Source organism: Limanda limanda, chromosome 12 (genome assembly GCF_963576545.1).
Source record: "Limanda limanda chromosome 12, fLimLim1.1, whole genome shotgun sequence".
Classification (NCBI taxonomy): domain Eukaryota; kingdom Metazoa; phylum Chordata; class Actinopteri; order Pleuronectiformes; family Pleuronectidae; genus Limanda; species Limanda limanda.
This window is the reverse complement of record NC_083647.1, coordinates 15,815,172-15,832,096: the sequence shown is the minus strand read 5'-3', so window position 1 is coordinate 15,832,096 and position 16,925 is coordinate 15,815,172. Positions and strand designations below refer to the sequence as shown.

Below are 16,925 nucleotides of genomic sequence, written 5' to 3'. Positions count from 1 at the left end.
TTCATACCGTGGAGCATATTAACATGCTGCTCAACAAACTAACGAGTAGTCAAATTTCCCCAAACTCAAACGCATCACAGTGAAACCAGGACTATTTTGGTCTGGGCCCAAACCCAAATTAACAGGATTGTAAATTGCAATGCTCATTTTTTTTTTACAAAAAGAGAATAAATTGTGACATAAATTCTAAAATTAAATAAAACAATCTACATACACCTTATAAATACTGATAATCTTCCATAGGTTTTGGAAATAACTGATGCATTCATACTTTGTCAGTAAACTTTAATATACATTTCAGCCAACACAATGTTACAAATTTTTAGCTATTTGTTAATTTAGATCGAGTCTTCTTTGCTTTATTATCTGCCTCACGATTGTTTTTAGAATGTACCCAAAACAGCAAACTTATCCAAAATGTTCACCGTGACTTTACAAACATGGTTTAATAAACGGTAATTTACAGAAACCAATAAGCTAATGACTTTATTTCATATCCACATTTATTTTTTCAGAAAGTGTTAAATACATGTCTGCCAACCTCTGTCCACTGCTTCCCAACACTGATTTAATACAAACTGAGGTGAAAAATAACTAAACATATTCCTGCAGATCTTTTTAGTAAGGAACTGTTTTTACAGTCACATTTTCACATGAGTAAAAAGGCATTGCATTACGCTACTGACCATTTCTAACAATCTGAAAATCTGTACATTTATCTCGGAGAAGTATATTATATACAGTTGTGATGAATTAACATACATGTTATCTGAATGCCTTCTTAACAGATGTAAAAAAAAAAATCTCCGGTTTGATGTGCACAGTTTAAGCTTGATTTGTCTTATTCTAATTACTACAATGCTTCAATCTGGCAACTTGAAAAAACAAAGAACAAAAAAGGCCACAATACTATCATTGTGGGACAAAGAAATACTGTTAGACAGTTTGTTAAAAGAGAGCGTTATTTGTAATAGCCATGTTGAATAGGTGCTCAGCTCAACTAAGTTCCAAGAAGCAGTTTGCTGTTGTTTGGGTCTGATGGGAAGAGGTCAGGCAGGGTGGTGGTGCACACAGGTCTACCCAGGACCACCACAGGTCTGAGGTACTGAAGCTGCTTAATGGCCAGGTCCCCACACCCAGCCAGAGCTTTGTCCAGGATGAACTTCAAGTTTTGGACTGACGTGAAGTCCCCATTCATAGCGTGGGGCTTCAGCAGCGGGGAATGTGTGCGTCTGCTGCGGGTGTGAGAGATTCCAAGCTGGTTGTTCTCTTTAACAGAACAGCTGCGTCTGAAAGCGTCTCGCCGTTTCACTGCTCCTGGGTTATTGTCTTTCGGGGAGGACTCTTGTATGAACTTGAGGAATGAGGACTCAAAGCCAATCGGCTTATAAGCAGCGATGTCAAAAGAAGGGCTACGAGGCTGAGGGTCTATCACGTTTGACGGCTGCTCGGACAGTTCGTTTTTACGTTTAAGTGGCTGACGGATAAGAGGAGTGGCCGCTGTTGCTGAGCCGTTTAACATTTTACCGCCATCCTTGTTGCTCGATGCCTCCTGGAAGCCCTCTTCAGTAGTGAAGCGCAAGGAGCATGGTGGCGAGAGGTCGACAGTGACGGGACGAAGCAGTGGTTTGATCTTATCCCAGCTTAATCGCTCCTGTTTCGGACTGATGTGCGCAGCTGCAGCCGAGTCTTCGGTGTGCCCCCCGGTGCTCGGCTCACCATACAGCACCTCATCTGCACCGACAAGGACGCCATTTCTCTCAACAGGGGGTAGCGGCAGCACCTCCTCCTCCTTCACCCCATCCTCTGGAAGTCCCAGTGGATGGTGAATATCTTCATCCTGTGTTTCTGCCTCGATGGGCAGCAGGCTCATGGGTGCATCCTGCCCCTCTGGGTTTTCTTCCTCTGCCTGATACTCAATTTTTCGAACCTCATTAGGGGAACATGATCCTTCCACAGTTAGCTTGACCGACTCCCTCAGAATCAGTTCCTCCAGCTTCTCAGAGTTAAAAATGAGCTCGTTGTGATTCTTTAAAAGATACTCTCGACCCATGCGGTGAACATTCACGTAGTGGCGTTGTAAACTCTTGACGTACGTGACGACAGAATCACAGTTCTGAACCATACAAGGGTACACCCCACGCACGCACATCTGCAGCGCTTCTTCATAAGACCTATAGACCAAAGGGGTCCTCCTCCTTTTCTTTTTCTCTTCGGACTTTATTTCCCCCTCAAGACTCTGCTCTGCCATTTCTTCTGGCTTCGGGGTCACTTCCGGCTCGGGACCGGACGCCTGTGCCGTCGGGGAACCCGGTGCTTCTTTCTCAGGATTCTGTGGTGTGACGATGAGCTTCTTTTGGCATCCAGATACAGACTTTTTGTGAGTGCTCTGTAGACGTACCACCAGTGAATCGTAGTACTCGTAGTGACTATAAAGTGTGTGTTTTTTCAGTGCTTCATTGTGGCAGAATACTTCTGTGCAGCCTTTGTACTTGCACCTAATCAGCTGAGGTGGCTGAGAGTGGAAGTCTCGAGTGTGACGCACCAGGCTGCTTTTCAGGTGGTACGAGGATCTACAATTGGCAAATTGACATTTGTATTGGGGCTGAGGCTCGTCTGAATTCGGCAAAGGCCTTTTCCTGGCCGGCTCTTTTTTGACTTCTGGACTGTGGTGTGCGTCAAACTCTTTTTCCAACAAGAGCTGAGAGCGATTGTAATGATGCACAACCTGTAGGTGGCGCACAAGGCCTCCCTGGGTGGAGAAAGCTGCATCACAGTTTTTTGCTACACAATGAAAGGGCTTACTGAATTTAGCCAATATATAACAGAGATTACCTTTAGTTACCAAACGTCTTGTACTTCTGACCTGCTGTTTATTCTTCGTCTCAGTTTCTTCCTTTCGACTCTCTGCTTTTTCCTCACCTTCCTCTTCAGATGGAGAATGATTGTCAATGTTTTGTCCATTTTCACTTGTCGTGGTTGAGTTTTTTTTCTCAGGGTGAAGCTGTAACTTCTCTTTCTTCTTCACTTTCAGATCTTGGTTCGTCTCCTGATTTTCAGACACAGTTCCACATCTTAGTTTTTCCACCTGTGCCGCGCTCATCTTATGTATGTTAAGGTAGTGGGTTAGCAACCCTCTTTTCTGTCTTTGACTCTTGTCACAGAGAAGGCAGACGTAGGGCTTAAAACATGTGGTTTTTAAGGAAGTCAACCCTCTGGCCTGTTCCTTGGTTCGACCGTGTTGGCTGTTATAGTGTCGTTGTAAGCTGAAACTCTGAGCAGTCCTGAAGTGGCAATTTTCTATCCGACAGATGTACGGCCTAGCATTAGCTAATGATTCAGCACCCCTGTCTTCATCAGTTACAGATGTTTGTTCAGTTTTGATCTGGACTTTTTCCTCAGGCAGATGTGGAGGTCTCTTCTGGAGCAGTACAACAGGAGGCTTTGCAATGATCGCCTGATGAAGAGATACTTGTGATGTATTAGGTTCTGGTTTGGTCATAGTGGGCTCAACCGATACGCTATCAGGGGATGATGAATTCAGGTCCAGTTTACTAAGCCCGATGAGAATCTCATTTAAATCATCAGTATTTATTTGAAGGCTTGAAGAGTTTGTTTCATTGTCTTTGGGAGGATCAGGTGTTTTTCTTTCTTTTCCAGCCTCCACAGGTTGAAATGGTGTTGAGAGCTCATGTTTCCCTTTCCCCTCATCGTCTGGCTCAGTTTCAGTCTTTACCACTTTGGACTTTGAGCCCTGCTGTTTTTCATGTTTGAATTCCTTGTTCTCCAGTTTAAGATGCTCTGGGTGGGCACATTTCAGATGTCGCTGGACGTCTCTAGCCCGGGAGAATGTCATGCCACACTTCTCAAACCCGCAGGTGAACTTGCTTCCATCGAAACACACAGCCACCAAGGTCATTGTGGGTTTGGTTTCTATGTGGTCAGATTCTTGCATAGGAGAGGCACAACTCACTGAGGGAGAGTTCAGGATATCTCTGCTTACAATCTCTTCTGAATCAAGCAACTTATTAAGGCGAACTTGCGGTTCACTAACAGTCTTGAAAAGTTTTCGCTTTGCCTTCCTCTGAGCCTCGAAGTCATCTTCAGAGAAGGTGATGTTGTGTGTGGATAAATGGTTTATAAAGTCCTTTTTTGATAAATAATATCTACTACATTCAGCGCTGCAGCAGGTAAAGGCTGCGTCTCTGAAATGCTGTGCTTCGTGGTGATAGATTTGTCCCAAGTCAGAGCAGGTAACATAACAACCTTTGAGCTCGCACTGGAAGTTGAGCTGATATCCATGGGTCTGTTTGTGTGTGACAAGTTGGTGGGAAGTTTTGAACTGAGCACCGCAACCTATAACCGCACACATGTAGGGTCGCTCACCATAGTGAACCCTTCGATGTTTGCGGTGATGGTAAGCAGAGACAAAATGGCGCCTACAGAAGACACACTTCTCCCGCTTGTCTCTGCTCTGTTGAAAATATTTCACATTCTCATCGCCTTTATGCTCTGACTTTAAATGGACATACAAGTACTTGGAATGTTTAAAAACTCGGGTACACCCAGTTCCTGGGCATGGATACTCATCCCGGTTCTGCAGTTTGAAGTGTTGCTCGATGTAATCGAAAGTTACATGCTCATCGTCGTCCAGATACTTATCCTTTACAGTATTGGCTTGCTGCACAATGTGGTCCAGCACGTCTGGATCATGTGTGGATTTGTAATAGAGCATTAAAGAAGGGTCAATGCTGATCTCACCCGGTTCAATGTCATCTTCCTCATCCATCCGTTTCTGCTCGTCCTCTTTCTTTAGGTTGTTTTTGTTAAGATGTGTTTTACTCAGAATGTGTTGTTTTAAGTGAGGAACGAGCTCCTTTCTGCTCTTAAACCTTTCCAGGCACACAGGGCAGGGGTGGCTGTTGTCCTCTGTGTGTCTTATGGAGTGATGAACCAGTTGAGTGTCAGCGACTGACCTCTTACAAATCTTACAGTAGAATTTGCGTTTCTTTACCTCAGATTCCCCTTGGACTTTTGCTAAGTTAGACATCGGCTTTGTATTCTGTTGCTCATAACCATCAGGATTTCCATTTATCCACTTCTGCTCAGTTTCTACTTTCACAGCTACCTCCTGTCGCTCTTGTTTAACCTGCTCTTGTTTGTCCACCAACTCCTCCTCTTCCCCTTCTGACTCTGGGATTATCCCGAGAAGAGAGACGCAGTGATACTTCAGAGTATTCCAGTCCCAGAATTCGGGATCAAAGGGCCAGTAAGCTTTCAGAGTTAGTAGCAATTCGCAGCGTAGTGAGTTGGGAATGACTTCATTTTCCTGTTCAAGCTTTTGGTCTGGCCGTAAATACAGCTCCTCAAGATAGCTGAATACCTCCTGACTGGGGCCAAGCAGGAACTCTGTGAGTTGGCAGGCACGCAACACCTCAAGGTCGTTTGGAAGAAGACAGGACATTGTTTTGCAGACAGATATCCTTGTGTCTGAGTCTTTCTGCTTTGGAAGTTGCAGGGCTTTGACACACAGTTCGACTGAAGCAGGTACCCCAATGTCCTCTGCCTGAAAATAGAAGGATATATATCATTAGCGTTTAATCTATTTATATTTACAATTGTTACTTCAAAGTTCTTACACCTGTGTAAATCCCAGAAGAAGTTACACATGACGAAATCCTGTACATGCATTTTTGTCAGCCAGACCACAAATCTGAATAAACCCATTTTGGTTTTCCCAGGATATATTCAAATAACAGTCAGCCCTCCTGTAGTCCAGATGGAGGTGGTAGGTAATGGACTTGAAGCTGTCTGTTAACTTCCAAAAACACTACCAGAACTTCAACAATATAGCAGTTAGGAGACAACAATAACAGTTTAGCAGATGTGAGCTTAGAACCATCGTTACACAAATGCATGCATGAATCTCATTTTAGTAGAACTCTATTCGAGAATTAATTAAGGTTCTCCTGCCTAATCTACACTGTTCTTGAGATCCATTGAAATCAAAACAAAACCTTTTTTGATCTTGTGGCTCCTTAGTCCCTGCAACATCTGAACTATGAAAGGTTACATGATATGAACAATCTTCCAATTCAGCATCATATGTGGACAGTTTGGCTGTTCATGCTCACCTCAGCCTGAATAACACGGACTAGGTAAAGCAAATGGTGGACCGTTTTGGCAATGGCACCAAGCTGAAGGCATCGTTCCAGAAGAGACAGCAACGAGGGGTCGATCCTCTTCTGAAGTTTACTCCACAACTGAGTCAACTCCCTTTTTGAGAAGAAAACACATGAAAACAATTGTTTATGTCCAATATTTCTTTCACAAAAACAATAATTTGACTCTGATGACCACCATAATGAAATCAGGTAAATTAAAATGATTTAATCATCACCTGTGATATAGACATATAGTCTGACTGCTGCTAACAATTTCAAAACATCAATAATTTAACCTTACACAAGCTATCCACCCAACCCTGGGCCCTTGGCAGGACCTACTCACCAGGAGCAGTAATCACTCTGCTGCTGAAGCTGCTGAGTCAGGAAAGTTGTGCACAAGATGAAGGCCGTATTCTCCTCCCCCTCTGTCTCCAAGTTGCATGTGATCTCCAGGACATCCTTGCAGTCAAGTCTGGATATCTGTTAGGAGAGTAAACATAATGTGAATACTTAGAAAACAACATTTGTGCTGCATTTCTAAATTTAGACATGGGCAGTAGGAATAGGAACCAGTCAGTTGAGACATGACTGACAATCAATCCAAATGAAAATCAGGATCAAAGTTCTGTCATCAAAGTTGATCTTAAACACAGCAGCCAGAATTTACGACACATTGTGTGACAGTAGTTTGATTACAGTGAAAGAACTTTATCTTGTGTAGCACTTGACACCAGAGTCTCTCACAAAGGCAACGGCAAACAAATCTGACGTGAAGATCTTTTGATTTAGTGTTAATATGTAAAACATGACTCAAAAGGGCGTGCCAGTGGCCAGAGTCATTACCACAGCGACCTGGGTTCTTTGATGCCTGTCATCTCCGCTCTCTTCTTACACAAAATGATAACTAGAATTACTGAATTTGAATCCTATAAAGACCTTTAAAGACCCCCTGCATTAATATCATATTTTTTGTAGGGGTGAAACTAAATTATATAATGTATACCGCCCTCGGAGAATAAGATCACTGAAATATTCTTCTGGTATTCTGATCGTTGTTGAATTAATCGCCACCTTCTGCCCCAACATGCTTGCTTGAGCGTTTTGTAGTCATTTATGTTTCGTCTGGATGGAGGGATATTGTCAAATGAAGGGGAACATATAAGTTCAAAAATTATCTCCAGAAGTGTAGACAAGGCACAATAACAACCTAACCACAAACCAAAAAAAGGCAACTGAAGACAAAGATTTGGATCCTGCAATTATACTGTCGACATCCAGTGCAGAGCATTATTTACCGTTTCTTTGTTTTTAGTGTTCCTGTGATGAATTTGTCCTTCCAGGTGTTGACATAACTATGCAACTGACATGAGGGGCACTAATACAAATAAATTACTGAACAAAACAAGATGATGCCAACAACTGAACATATAGCAATACCTCCATGATGGCTTCTTCACTGGGCAGCAGGTGACAAAGCAGCGAGACGAATGTTTGGCGAAAAGTAGCCTGGTTGGAGATGAAGCTGCATTCGGTGCAGGACTTAGCCAGCACCACAGCCTTGGCAACTTCCCCCATCTTCTCCAGATGTTTCACCCGCATCTCCATGAAGCCCTCGCCCTCCAAGGTGATATATGCATCAACTAGAGACAGAATAAAAACAAATCCTGTTGAAGCAAACTACCACAACAAGGCCGATGTGATAACAAGCACTACAGTTAACACCTGTCTCTATTTAACCTGAGCTTAATACATTCACAGGACTACCAACCTTCTTCTTGGCTGGTGAGCTGACCGCTGAGGAGCGAGTTGAGGACTGGGTTGCTCCATGCGCCTCCCTCTCCCGTGATCTGGAGTAAAGCTTGGAGATCTGTACTTCCATACCGTAATAAGGTATCATGGGCATTCTGCAATAAACAAACACAAAAATCATATTTAAATGGGAATATACACTTCTTCAGCAGCTTTTAGAAAAATGCGTTACAAAAAAACTCAAACATATTATCTGCTATTTTACAGACTCAGTTGTGGTGCTTCTACTGTTAGTTGGGAGTTTACTTCTGCATATGATAATATCACATGACGATGAATTTGACTAGTGACCAATTACAAAGGTCATTACTTCATTCATTCATTACATTTTTATTTTCCTGTGTGGAGATGAGACACAAATTCAGAGTTATGTCTGGAGGAAATCAGGCATGAGGCCGAACATTTCAATCTTGATTTCCACAGATTCGACAAGAGGACCTTCTTTATCGCCTTCTGAGAGTCTTTCAGATAATTTTTGATTTTGAGTGTCTCACTAAGGGGAGTCTTCCGTCTGGAAACTCTACCATAAAGCTCTGATAAGTAGAGTGCTGCAGTGATGGTCGTACTTCTGGAAGTTTCTGCCATCTCAACACACACTCTCTCGATCCTTTGTGAGAATAATGCTAACAGAGTGCAGTTTCTCAAATCGGTTAGGGAAAGTATTATTATACAAGCTTGCAACACTACAAAATATGAAACTATAATTGTGCAACAGTTGTATGGCTCTGGCATCCAGTGTTTTGTAAGTCTACATACATTGTTCTGCTCATATGAGGTCATTGTAACAATTGGTCAAATTTGAAGAAATTCCCAATATTCCCTCAAGATCATATTCAAAAGGAGAGGAAATGTGTTTGTGATGCCACTGAGACCTTTGACCTCCAAAATCGTATCAGTTCAACCTTGAGTCCAACTGAACATTTCTACAAAGTCTGGAGAAATTCCTTTCAGGTGTTCTTGAGATATTGTGTTCTAAAGAATGGGATAGCCAGACAACCCAATGCCAGGGTGCTGTAAAGATGATCATGTGATCTACGCAGCACAGTTAATGTATAACTTCCTTTCTCTGCCTGCTGCACCCAGCTGCTTGACCTCCTGCCTGAATAACGTGGAGGATTTGTTCCTGCTGCGTTGTGCGCGTGTGAACCTATTCTCCGGATTACATCTGGAGGTAAAGACTGAAAACGGCTTCTGTGTTTAGAGACAAGGTCGTCTTACCTGAACAGAGTGGTGAAACTGAACCCAGGCTTCGTACGGGATTTCATTCTCAGGCACTGACAGCAACAACTCAAAACAGCTCCTGAAAGAAATCAACACAACGCTGCTTCAGTAAACTATGATGACATTGGACAGGTCTATTTTTGAGTCTAAGCCGTTTCATCCATACTACATATAAAAACTTTGAACGGATTGTGATACGACTTCAATACATGTCAGTGATTGTTGCTTACAGCAGCTCTGCATTTATGTTTTAGAAGAATCAGCTTTACACCTAGATACATTAAGATGTCAAAAATGCTCGTTTAAAAATAGATTGAAAAGTGTTGAAATGTTTTTTTTTTTTTTAGAAAAGCTCTACCACATCTCACAGTATTAATTTTAACTATTACAATCTAACTATAAATAGATCTCTTGTGTTAGATTTTCTATTAAGCTGAAAGGACTGAAACGACCCCCATCTCTCGTAAAGGATCATTTTCAGATAGGAGGTGTCCTTGTGGAGCGGTAGTGCGATTAACAGAGAGACATGATGAGTCTCTAACTGACCTAATTTAAGTCACCTCAGTATTAACAGTAAATATCTTCAGTCAGGCCGTCTAAAGCATGAACTGTTTAATGTCCCTGTAAGTACAGTACAGTAATCTGTTGGAATCCAGAGTAATGACCACTGGTCGACAGTGGTCGTTTCTTTATGTCTGTTCATACAGAGCAGAGCTGGATGAATCAAAACTGCTATCATTGATAACATTTTTTAATGATTTGTTTGCAAGGAAAGGCAATTTGTTCTAGGAACTCCAGCACATCCACATCATATATTGCAAGTGCATGGAAACACTAAACAAACATTTTTGGGTCAGGACACAGGCCCAGTTGTGTCTTTCATAGTTTTCTTTGCTACAAACAAAAGATGTGACACACTAAAGTTATTAAAACAGGATTCTCCGTTTATATTTATACACCATTTTATAGGTGGTTCACTCAGATAATGCAGACTATCTTGCAGAAGCCTATTTCAAAAGATTATAAATACGCTAGAAGAGCTTTTGGAGGCTGCATACCTCCGTCAAGGCTAACAGCTTATCTTGCCATGTTCAACAAATCAGCTCCAAAATTAGTTCTTCCTTTGGTCATACACCACCCCTCCAAAAATGTCATGGATATCAGTTGTCATTTTCTGTAATTTTCCAAGTGCCTGGCATATTTTAAATTCAAAAACTGAATTTGGAGGTGTGGTGGAAATCGTAAATAAGATCATGGAAGAAACAAGATTTGTCTTTCGATATTTTATTGTGAAAGAGCCTCTGCTGAAAGGTCAGAGTATCAGAGACAGTCCACAATGGCCGAGAAACATCGTTAAAGTCCCAATAAGTAACATAGGACGCTGACCTTTTCCCTTCAAGTCCATAAAGTAGCCAGCACAACTGCCAAGTATGCAGATAAGATAGACAACAAGTGCATGGAGCATAGAAAAGTTAAAACAGTGTTTTTGTTCTTCTACAGACTCTTGTTGTTGTGTTTATGAATTTGTCTTATCTATCTCTCCTGTGTTTTTTATCAGAAGATGTGTAGTACTCACAAAGCTAGTCTCTTCAAAACAAGGGCCACTTTGTCAGACTCTGCTGTGAGGTGGGACCGGGCTGCAGCAAAGCAGTTGATGGACAGACAGTAAACCTCCAGGAGAGGGAGGCCATGCTCCATAGAGTTCCTGCTCCCAGCGTAGTGAATTAGTGCCTAGAAAAACATGCATACAAGTGTTAAAATATTAGCATTGAAGAAAAAAAAACCCAGATATGACTTTAAATACTTTGAAAAACTGGTCAGAGAAGATCAGACAAGAGACAACTTGTGTCTGGAAGAACAGGGGGTTTCCACCTGTGGGACATAACACTCTATACATGATTGATCCCAGTTGACACTGTCTGGGGTAAGGTACTCCTGATTGGGCCTTAGGGGACTTCATTGTACACAATATGACAACCTTTAATGGTGAGCCCCCCAAAAAATTCAAAAAAAAAAAACACTCCAGGAGGAACACAAAGCAGAGTGTGACACCTTTGAACAACACTTTTCAGTTTTCTACTTTCAATATTTTACAGCTTGTGCGAAGCTTTAACCTAAATATGATCTCTCATGTCCTTCCTTTCATTCAAACAAAAAAGAAATAACATAAATTATGTTATTTCAATTTAATATTGTCTATTCTCTGCTTTAGAAGAGTCAACATATGTGTGTCACTTGTATGTAGCTGGAGGGCATACACATTTAATGACGGGTTAGTACTAGCAACATCCCAGGAGTCCCATTTGTCAGACAGCAGGACCCTTGCTGGTTTGTGTCTACAGAGGCACTAAATTAATTCCCCTCAGTCCTAAAAATAAGGTAACCCCTCAGAGGGAGCCAATGTTAAACTCTCAACCCTGGAGGATCCTATCAGTGCACTAATTACATCTGGACTAGTTCCGATTGGAACAGAAAGTCACCATCACCACAAAATTGTCGTTTTTTGTTTAATATAGACCCCCTAAAAAACACTTTATTTACCCAGTGTAGAAATTAAAGGGAAGGTTCTTTATATTTAGCAATGGCAGTTAAATGCTCATAGTGCAATGAGGTAGTTACTGGTTGCTGTGCTCACTTGTATTCTCCAAATTGGCAAAATGAGATAAGGGACAAAAATCACCAGTGCTCATACCCTTTGAAAAGCTCCAACAAGGTTGGTATCTTAGTTACTAAAGTTAGTGAGTTTTCAGTACAAAACTCCCTCTTGTTGGTTACCTTCCCAATGTAGTCGTTTTAAGACATAGAGTTTGCCTTTGAATTTGAAGAATGCCACTTGACATTCTCTGGGTCAGACGTGTTCACTAAAACAGAAGAATGTCGTCTGGGTAGACCATGATGGGAGGACAGACGTGTAATTCCTGCTGCAAAATGTTTTGGTTTCGGGGTTTGTTTCCACCACATCGTTACCAGTGTTGGTTCATATCACCGAAAGCTCTCATCTTTACAAGTTGACAACTTTATCAACATTTTCTATGTGTCTGACACCTGTTTGATCCTGAGAAATTTGAATTATTTTGTTTTTTCCCCAGTTTTGCAAGCTAGAAATGTCCTCAACATACTTGCTCACTGTGAATTGCAACTGACTGACAATTTGCATTCTGACATACAGCCCTCTAGAATATTAGAGGAAGTTGTCCGGACGTCAGTGAATGTTTGGAAGCAGCTTAGGACAATTAAGGTACAAAATCACAAAGAAGGACTTCTGTATTAAACCAAATTGCAAACACTCATTAATATCAGTCCCCTAAATATGCCTCTCATCAAGATCCATCAATTATTCTCTGAGAAATCAACAAAAATGTTGAAAATTAAATCCTGGTCTGTATCCACAGCAACATTTTATGGGTTCTTCACTGACCAAGAACACATCAAGCCGTTTTTTGCATAATCCAGCTAACTAACAGACAAACAAGCACAGATGAAAACATAACCCGCTTATCACAGGTAAAAAAATAAGAGGAATAATCACTAAGAGATCAGTGTACATATATGAGCATGTGAGTCTACCTTTAAAATGATTCCCCCCTCAAAAAATCCTTAATCTCTGCTTTGACAGCAAACAGACCAAACTGTAAATTACATGAATCCCATTAATGAATTACTCTGAGCTATAATCCATTTAGGCCGACAAGCAAATCTCACAGACAGATCCACAGTCCGTGATGTTACCTCAGAGACTCAGAAAGTGACATTTGCGATCCTGGGGGGCGGAATCCAAACGGACCTTTCCCCATTTTGTTTCTCCAGCTAAAATAGAGCGTGTATTTTTATATTGCATTAAAAAAACACACTCATATTTATATAAATGAAACTGCATCTACACGGATGGGTTTAAATACAAGGTGGCAGATCAAAGCCACGACCAGAGCCTTTGAACATGAAACAAACTTGGATGCACCACATTAAGACAAGTGTCATCGAGGCTAAAAAATAAATAAAGTCCTAACTGCCAAAAGAAAACGTTATTTCTGCTTTGACACGGTGAATTGTCGCATAGTGAATCCCATTGAGAGACTAAAGAGGAACTCTTCTGCTTATCAGTGGCCCCGAGCTGGTTAGGACATTTGGATAAACACACTGCGATGCCGCCCCACCCCACACACACATGCAACTGTCCGAATGTGCAAACTGTGGACATGTGACGTGCATGCAAACAACCTGCCATACGTTTCCTGCTTTCTAGTGTTCAAAAATAATGTAACGATAAAGGGAGCTGTGTGCATGAAAGCAAAGCGAGCGTTCTGTGCAACTTGCAGCAGTGGACGGCGAACGTGACAGCCAGCCAACGCAATGAGTCGAATGGTGGAGATATACATGTATTTGAAGGGGAAGTCGAGTGCATGTTGGAATGTGAATGACACGATCCGCACCGCGCTGTGGCTCCCTGGTTAACCACCCACACCCCGGACCTGGCCCGGTCACGTAGCGGGGTCAGCAGCCGCCGCAGATTAGCTCGAAAAAACAATCCCGGGGAGGAAGCTAACGCTGGGCTAACGCTAGCTGCGGGGCTACATGTACACATTACCTGGCAGAAGTTGTCGCAGTACTCCGTGGAGGACGCGGTGGATGTCTCCTGCTGCCTGAGGACGTCCTCGAAGGCCCTCAGTGTGGCCAGCAGGGTCTCCATTGCGACCAGGGTGTCCTCGGCCGTGTCCAGGCCCCGGTCGCTCCATTCCTGCTCCGGCTCGACGTGACTCGCCGCCATCTTCGCTCTCCGCCACGGCGCGTATGCAGTGCAGACTGGCGCTGCCTTCAAGTGCCGTCGGAATATTTAACTGTGTCAGCTGAACTTCACCTGAGTGACCTGAAAACACAGTGGGGGAGTGTGTGCCTGTAGTAATGTTATATTATATTATTTATTTTATATTATATTATTGGTGTGTAAGTTGGTACGAAATACGATTCAATCAGCCTTCTGAATGCTGAATCATATTTAATATCAAACTGAATACTTGTACATGTATTGTACAAGCCTGCAGGTATAATACAGTAAGAAAGTCATAATTTAATATCAGTACAATAAATTATTTTGGTCACCATAAAATGAATATACAACAGAATGAAGCAGCAGTATATATGGTAATTGTATATAATTAATTCAGCCTTCAAATTTCTACTTAATCATATATAATTACATTATAATCATATATCCTGCTATATACATGAATATTTTATATAAAATCCAGCGAGTATAATAAAGTAAGTAGGTAATGATATCACTAAGTTAAAAAAAAAGGTAAAGATAAATTATTTTGGTAAGAATAAAATACACTTACAACATAATGAAACAGTAGTATATATATGTATATCATAATGTAATATTCTGCTGTTTTCGTGTATGTGTTATGTACAAGTGAAAGTACAAAAAGACAGACGACAGACATAATGGAAATTCATACAGATTTTATTTACAGATTTTTTTTACTAATATGTTTAATGCTTAACTTTAAATGTCTTTACAATGTAGTAGTATTATTTCATCTTAGCTAATGAATAATTATTTTTAATTGTATGCACTTAAAAATATCTGTAGGTGTATGTCTCTCTTTGTAAACACTGGTATTTAGCGCCCTCTAAAGGTGAGCATGTGTATCTAACCCTCTGAACGACCCGGAAGTACATCCATCTCTCTCGGCCACGCGTGTGGAAGGTAAAAACATCTCCGGACCTGGGACGGTTGTTTAGAAAGAAATCTGCTGTTTCACCGACTTGTCTTCGGCTGACGAAAGGTCGGTCGATACCAGTTTGCTCAAATATTAAAATCTGAGCTGGTGATAAAGAGACTTAATGACCAGATTAGTTTAAACTCTGAGCTAACATCGTGATCACTTGACTTGTTGTTACTCGGGAGACAACCACAGATTTTATCCTAATTTAAGGCCAGACGTTTGTTATAATTCCTAAAGAATCAAGTTAAGCATAACTAACCTGTATTTGTGGGGATCTGTGCAGCCGGAAGGATCCAACATGGGCAAGTCCAACTCGTATGGAAGCCACAAGAGCAACAAGAAGAAGCACATCGCAAAGACGTGGAAGACGAAGCGCAAGACCAAGGACCTGGACCAGATCCACTCGGACCTGAAGCCTGAGACCGCAGCGCTGCTCCTGAAGCAGGACGTGGACTTCGATGTGACCGGGTGTGCACAGCACTACTGTCTGCACTGCGCGTAAGTTCAGGCCTTGTTTACACACACACACACAGCAGAGGAATCAGCCTTGTGTCAGCAGCAAAGGGCAGAGAACAACTGAGAACTACAGTATTACGTAATAAACAACTTTATCACAGATCACATAGAAAGATTTAAGAAGATCGAATATAGGGAATATTCTTTTTGTTCGCTTTCTGACTCAATTCTCTGTAAACAGCTGATTATCAGGGAAGTTTCATTTCCTAACATAATATTATGGTTTCTTACTTTGCACATTTTACAGATTTAACTAAATAAATCACTTAAAAAGATATGTTTCTGTGCATCAGAAATTATCTAAATGACATTTAATAACCTTAAAACTACGTAGGAACCATTTTGACCACTGGACTGCCAGTGGGGTTAAACTGTGTTCATGATGCTCAGTCCCACTTTGTCTCAAATCGCTGTTTAACACCGTTGCACTTTTATGTCTTGCAGGAGATATTTTGTGGATATGAGATCCTTGAAAGAGCACTTCAAAACTAAACTGCACAAAAAAAGGTAAGACACCAGTGTCTTAAGTGCATGTTACTTAAACTCATTCGCTACATCACTTCTTGTTCTAATTGGGTTATGTCCTACATCATACAGGTCAATAATGGCCACAATGTTTAAGTTACAGTTTCTCCTCTTGTTTTTTCCGTCCAGGTTGAAGAAGCTCAGAGACGAGCCCTACACCCAGGCTGAGGCGGACAGAGCGGCAGGTATGGGGTCCTATATCCCTCATAAAACAGTGGAAGTGAAGACACAGCCTGTGGAGGAGGACATGGATGAAGAACCGTCCACGTTAAACCCAGTGACTGAGAACCGCCCACTTTAAACTCATGGACAGATCAACCCAGTAACCGAAGCATTGGCAGTATGAATGATGCTCCTGTTTGTTCCTGCTATCACAAATCCCAGATTTCATTTGGAAATGCTTTTTGTCTGTGATGTCTCATACTTGTTTTTCAGCCAGTTGTGATACAATCGGCTGTTAAATGTCTGCGTATCACCAGAATCAGGAAGGCCCCACCCGTCTCTGGTTGTTTTGATGCAACATGAACCCATGTAAATACAGACTGTGCCTAACTGTGGGAAATGATAATAAACTATACAGCAGAGAAAATTCATTCAGATTTCATTTATACAGTACAGCACAATGGAGTTAAAGCAATTATTCTCACCCTGAGCTACATACAGACATGAACATTTTTCTATCACAAAAAATGATGTGCATTCATTTATTTTGCTCGTTTCTTTTTGTGAAACATTGTACAATACTAGACAAACTGAGCTGTCTTTTGTTATCTCTGCCAAGGAGATGAGGTTTCCACCCCTGTGTGTTTGTTTGTTTGTAAGCAAGTACACGCAAAATTACATTATTTACTGATTACCATGAAACTTGGTGAGAAAATCTATAACATTTTTATGCAGATTTGAAAAAAAAACTAAAAGACAGAATATTGTTTAGGAAATTATGGCAACTCATGTCCTA

General features: G+C 41.5%; 2 protein-coding genes across 3 annotated transcripts; one reads left to right on the top strand and one right to left on the bottom strand.

Moving 5' to 3' along the window:
* Window positions 1-268: 268 nt before the first annotated feature.
* Window positions 269-14,031, bottom strand: rlf (RLF zinc finger). Its single transcript, XM_061082686.1, has 8 exons — window positions 13,783-14,031; window positions 10,774-10,928; window positions 9,195-9,276; window positions 7,936-8,071; window positions 7,605-7,807; window positions 6,511-6,647; window positions 6,135-6,276; window positions 269-5,566 (listed from the first exon to the last, which is right to left on the bottom strand). The coding sequence occupies exons 1-8, from the start codon at window positions 13,960-13,962 to the stop codon at window positions 1,001-1,003; spliced, it is 5,601 nt and encodes a 1,866-aa protein (XP_060938669.1). The 5' UTR covers window positions 13,963-14,031; the 3' UTR covers window positions 269-1,000.
* Window positions 14,032-14,848: 817 nt separating this feature from the next.
* Window positions 14,849-16,560, top strand: znf593 (zinc finger protein 593). Of its 2 annotated transcripts, none has more exons than XM_061082583.1 (4): window positions 14,849-14,907; window positions 15,210-15,424; window positions 15,887-15,949; window positions 16,097-16,560. In XM_061082583.1, the coding sequence occupies exons 2-4, from the start codon at window positions 15,225-15,227 to the stop codon at window positions 16,266-16,268; spliced, it is 435 nt and encodes a 144-aa protein (XP_060938566.1). In that variant the 5' UTR covers window positions 14,849-14,907; window positions 15,210-15,224; the 3' UTR covers window positions 16,269-16,560. The 2 variants fall into 2 exon arrangements, with proteins under 2 accessions (XP_060938566.1, XP_060938565.1); XM_061082582.1 differs by having other exon boundaries at window positions 14,870-14,986.
* Window positions 16,561-16,925: the final 365 nt, after the last annotated feature.

Coding starts and splice junctions, on each gene's coding strand:
- znf593 (XM_061082583.1), top strand. CDS start 15,225: ATGGGCAAGTCCAACTCGTATGGAAGCCACAAGAGCAACAAGAAGAAG. Junction 15,425..15,886: donor CACTACTGTCTGCACTGCGC/GTAAGTTCAGGC, acceptor TATGTCTTGCAG/GAGATATTTTGTGGATATGA. Junction 15,950..16,096: donor ACTAAACTGCACAAAAAAAG/GTAAGACACCAG, acceptor TTTTCCGTCCAG/GTTGAAGAAGCTCAGAGACG.
- rlf (XM_061082686.1), bottom strand. CDS start 13,962: ATGGCGGCGAGTCACGTCGAGCCGGAGCAGGAATGGAGCGACCGGGGC. Junction 8,072..9,194: donor AGTTTCACCACTCTGTTCAG/GTAAGACGACCT, acceptor TGTTTATTGCAG/AATGCCCATGATACCTTATT. Junction 7,808..7,935: donor GCTCACCAGCCAAGAAGAAG/GTTGGTAGTCCT, acceptor TTCTGTCTCTAG/TTGATGCATATATCACCTTG.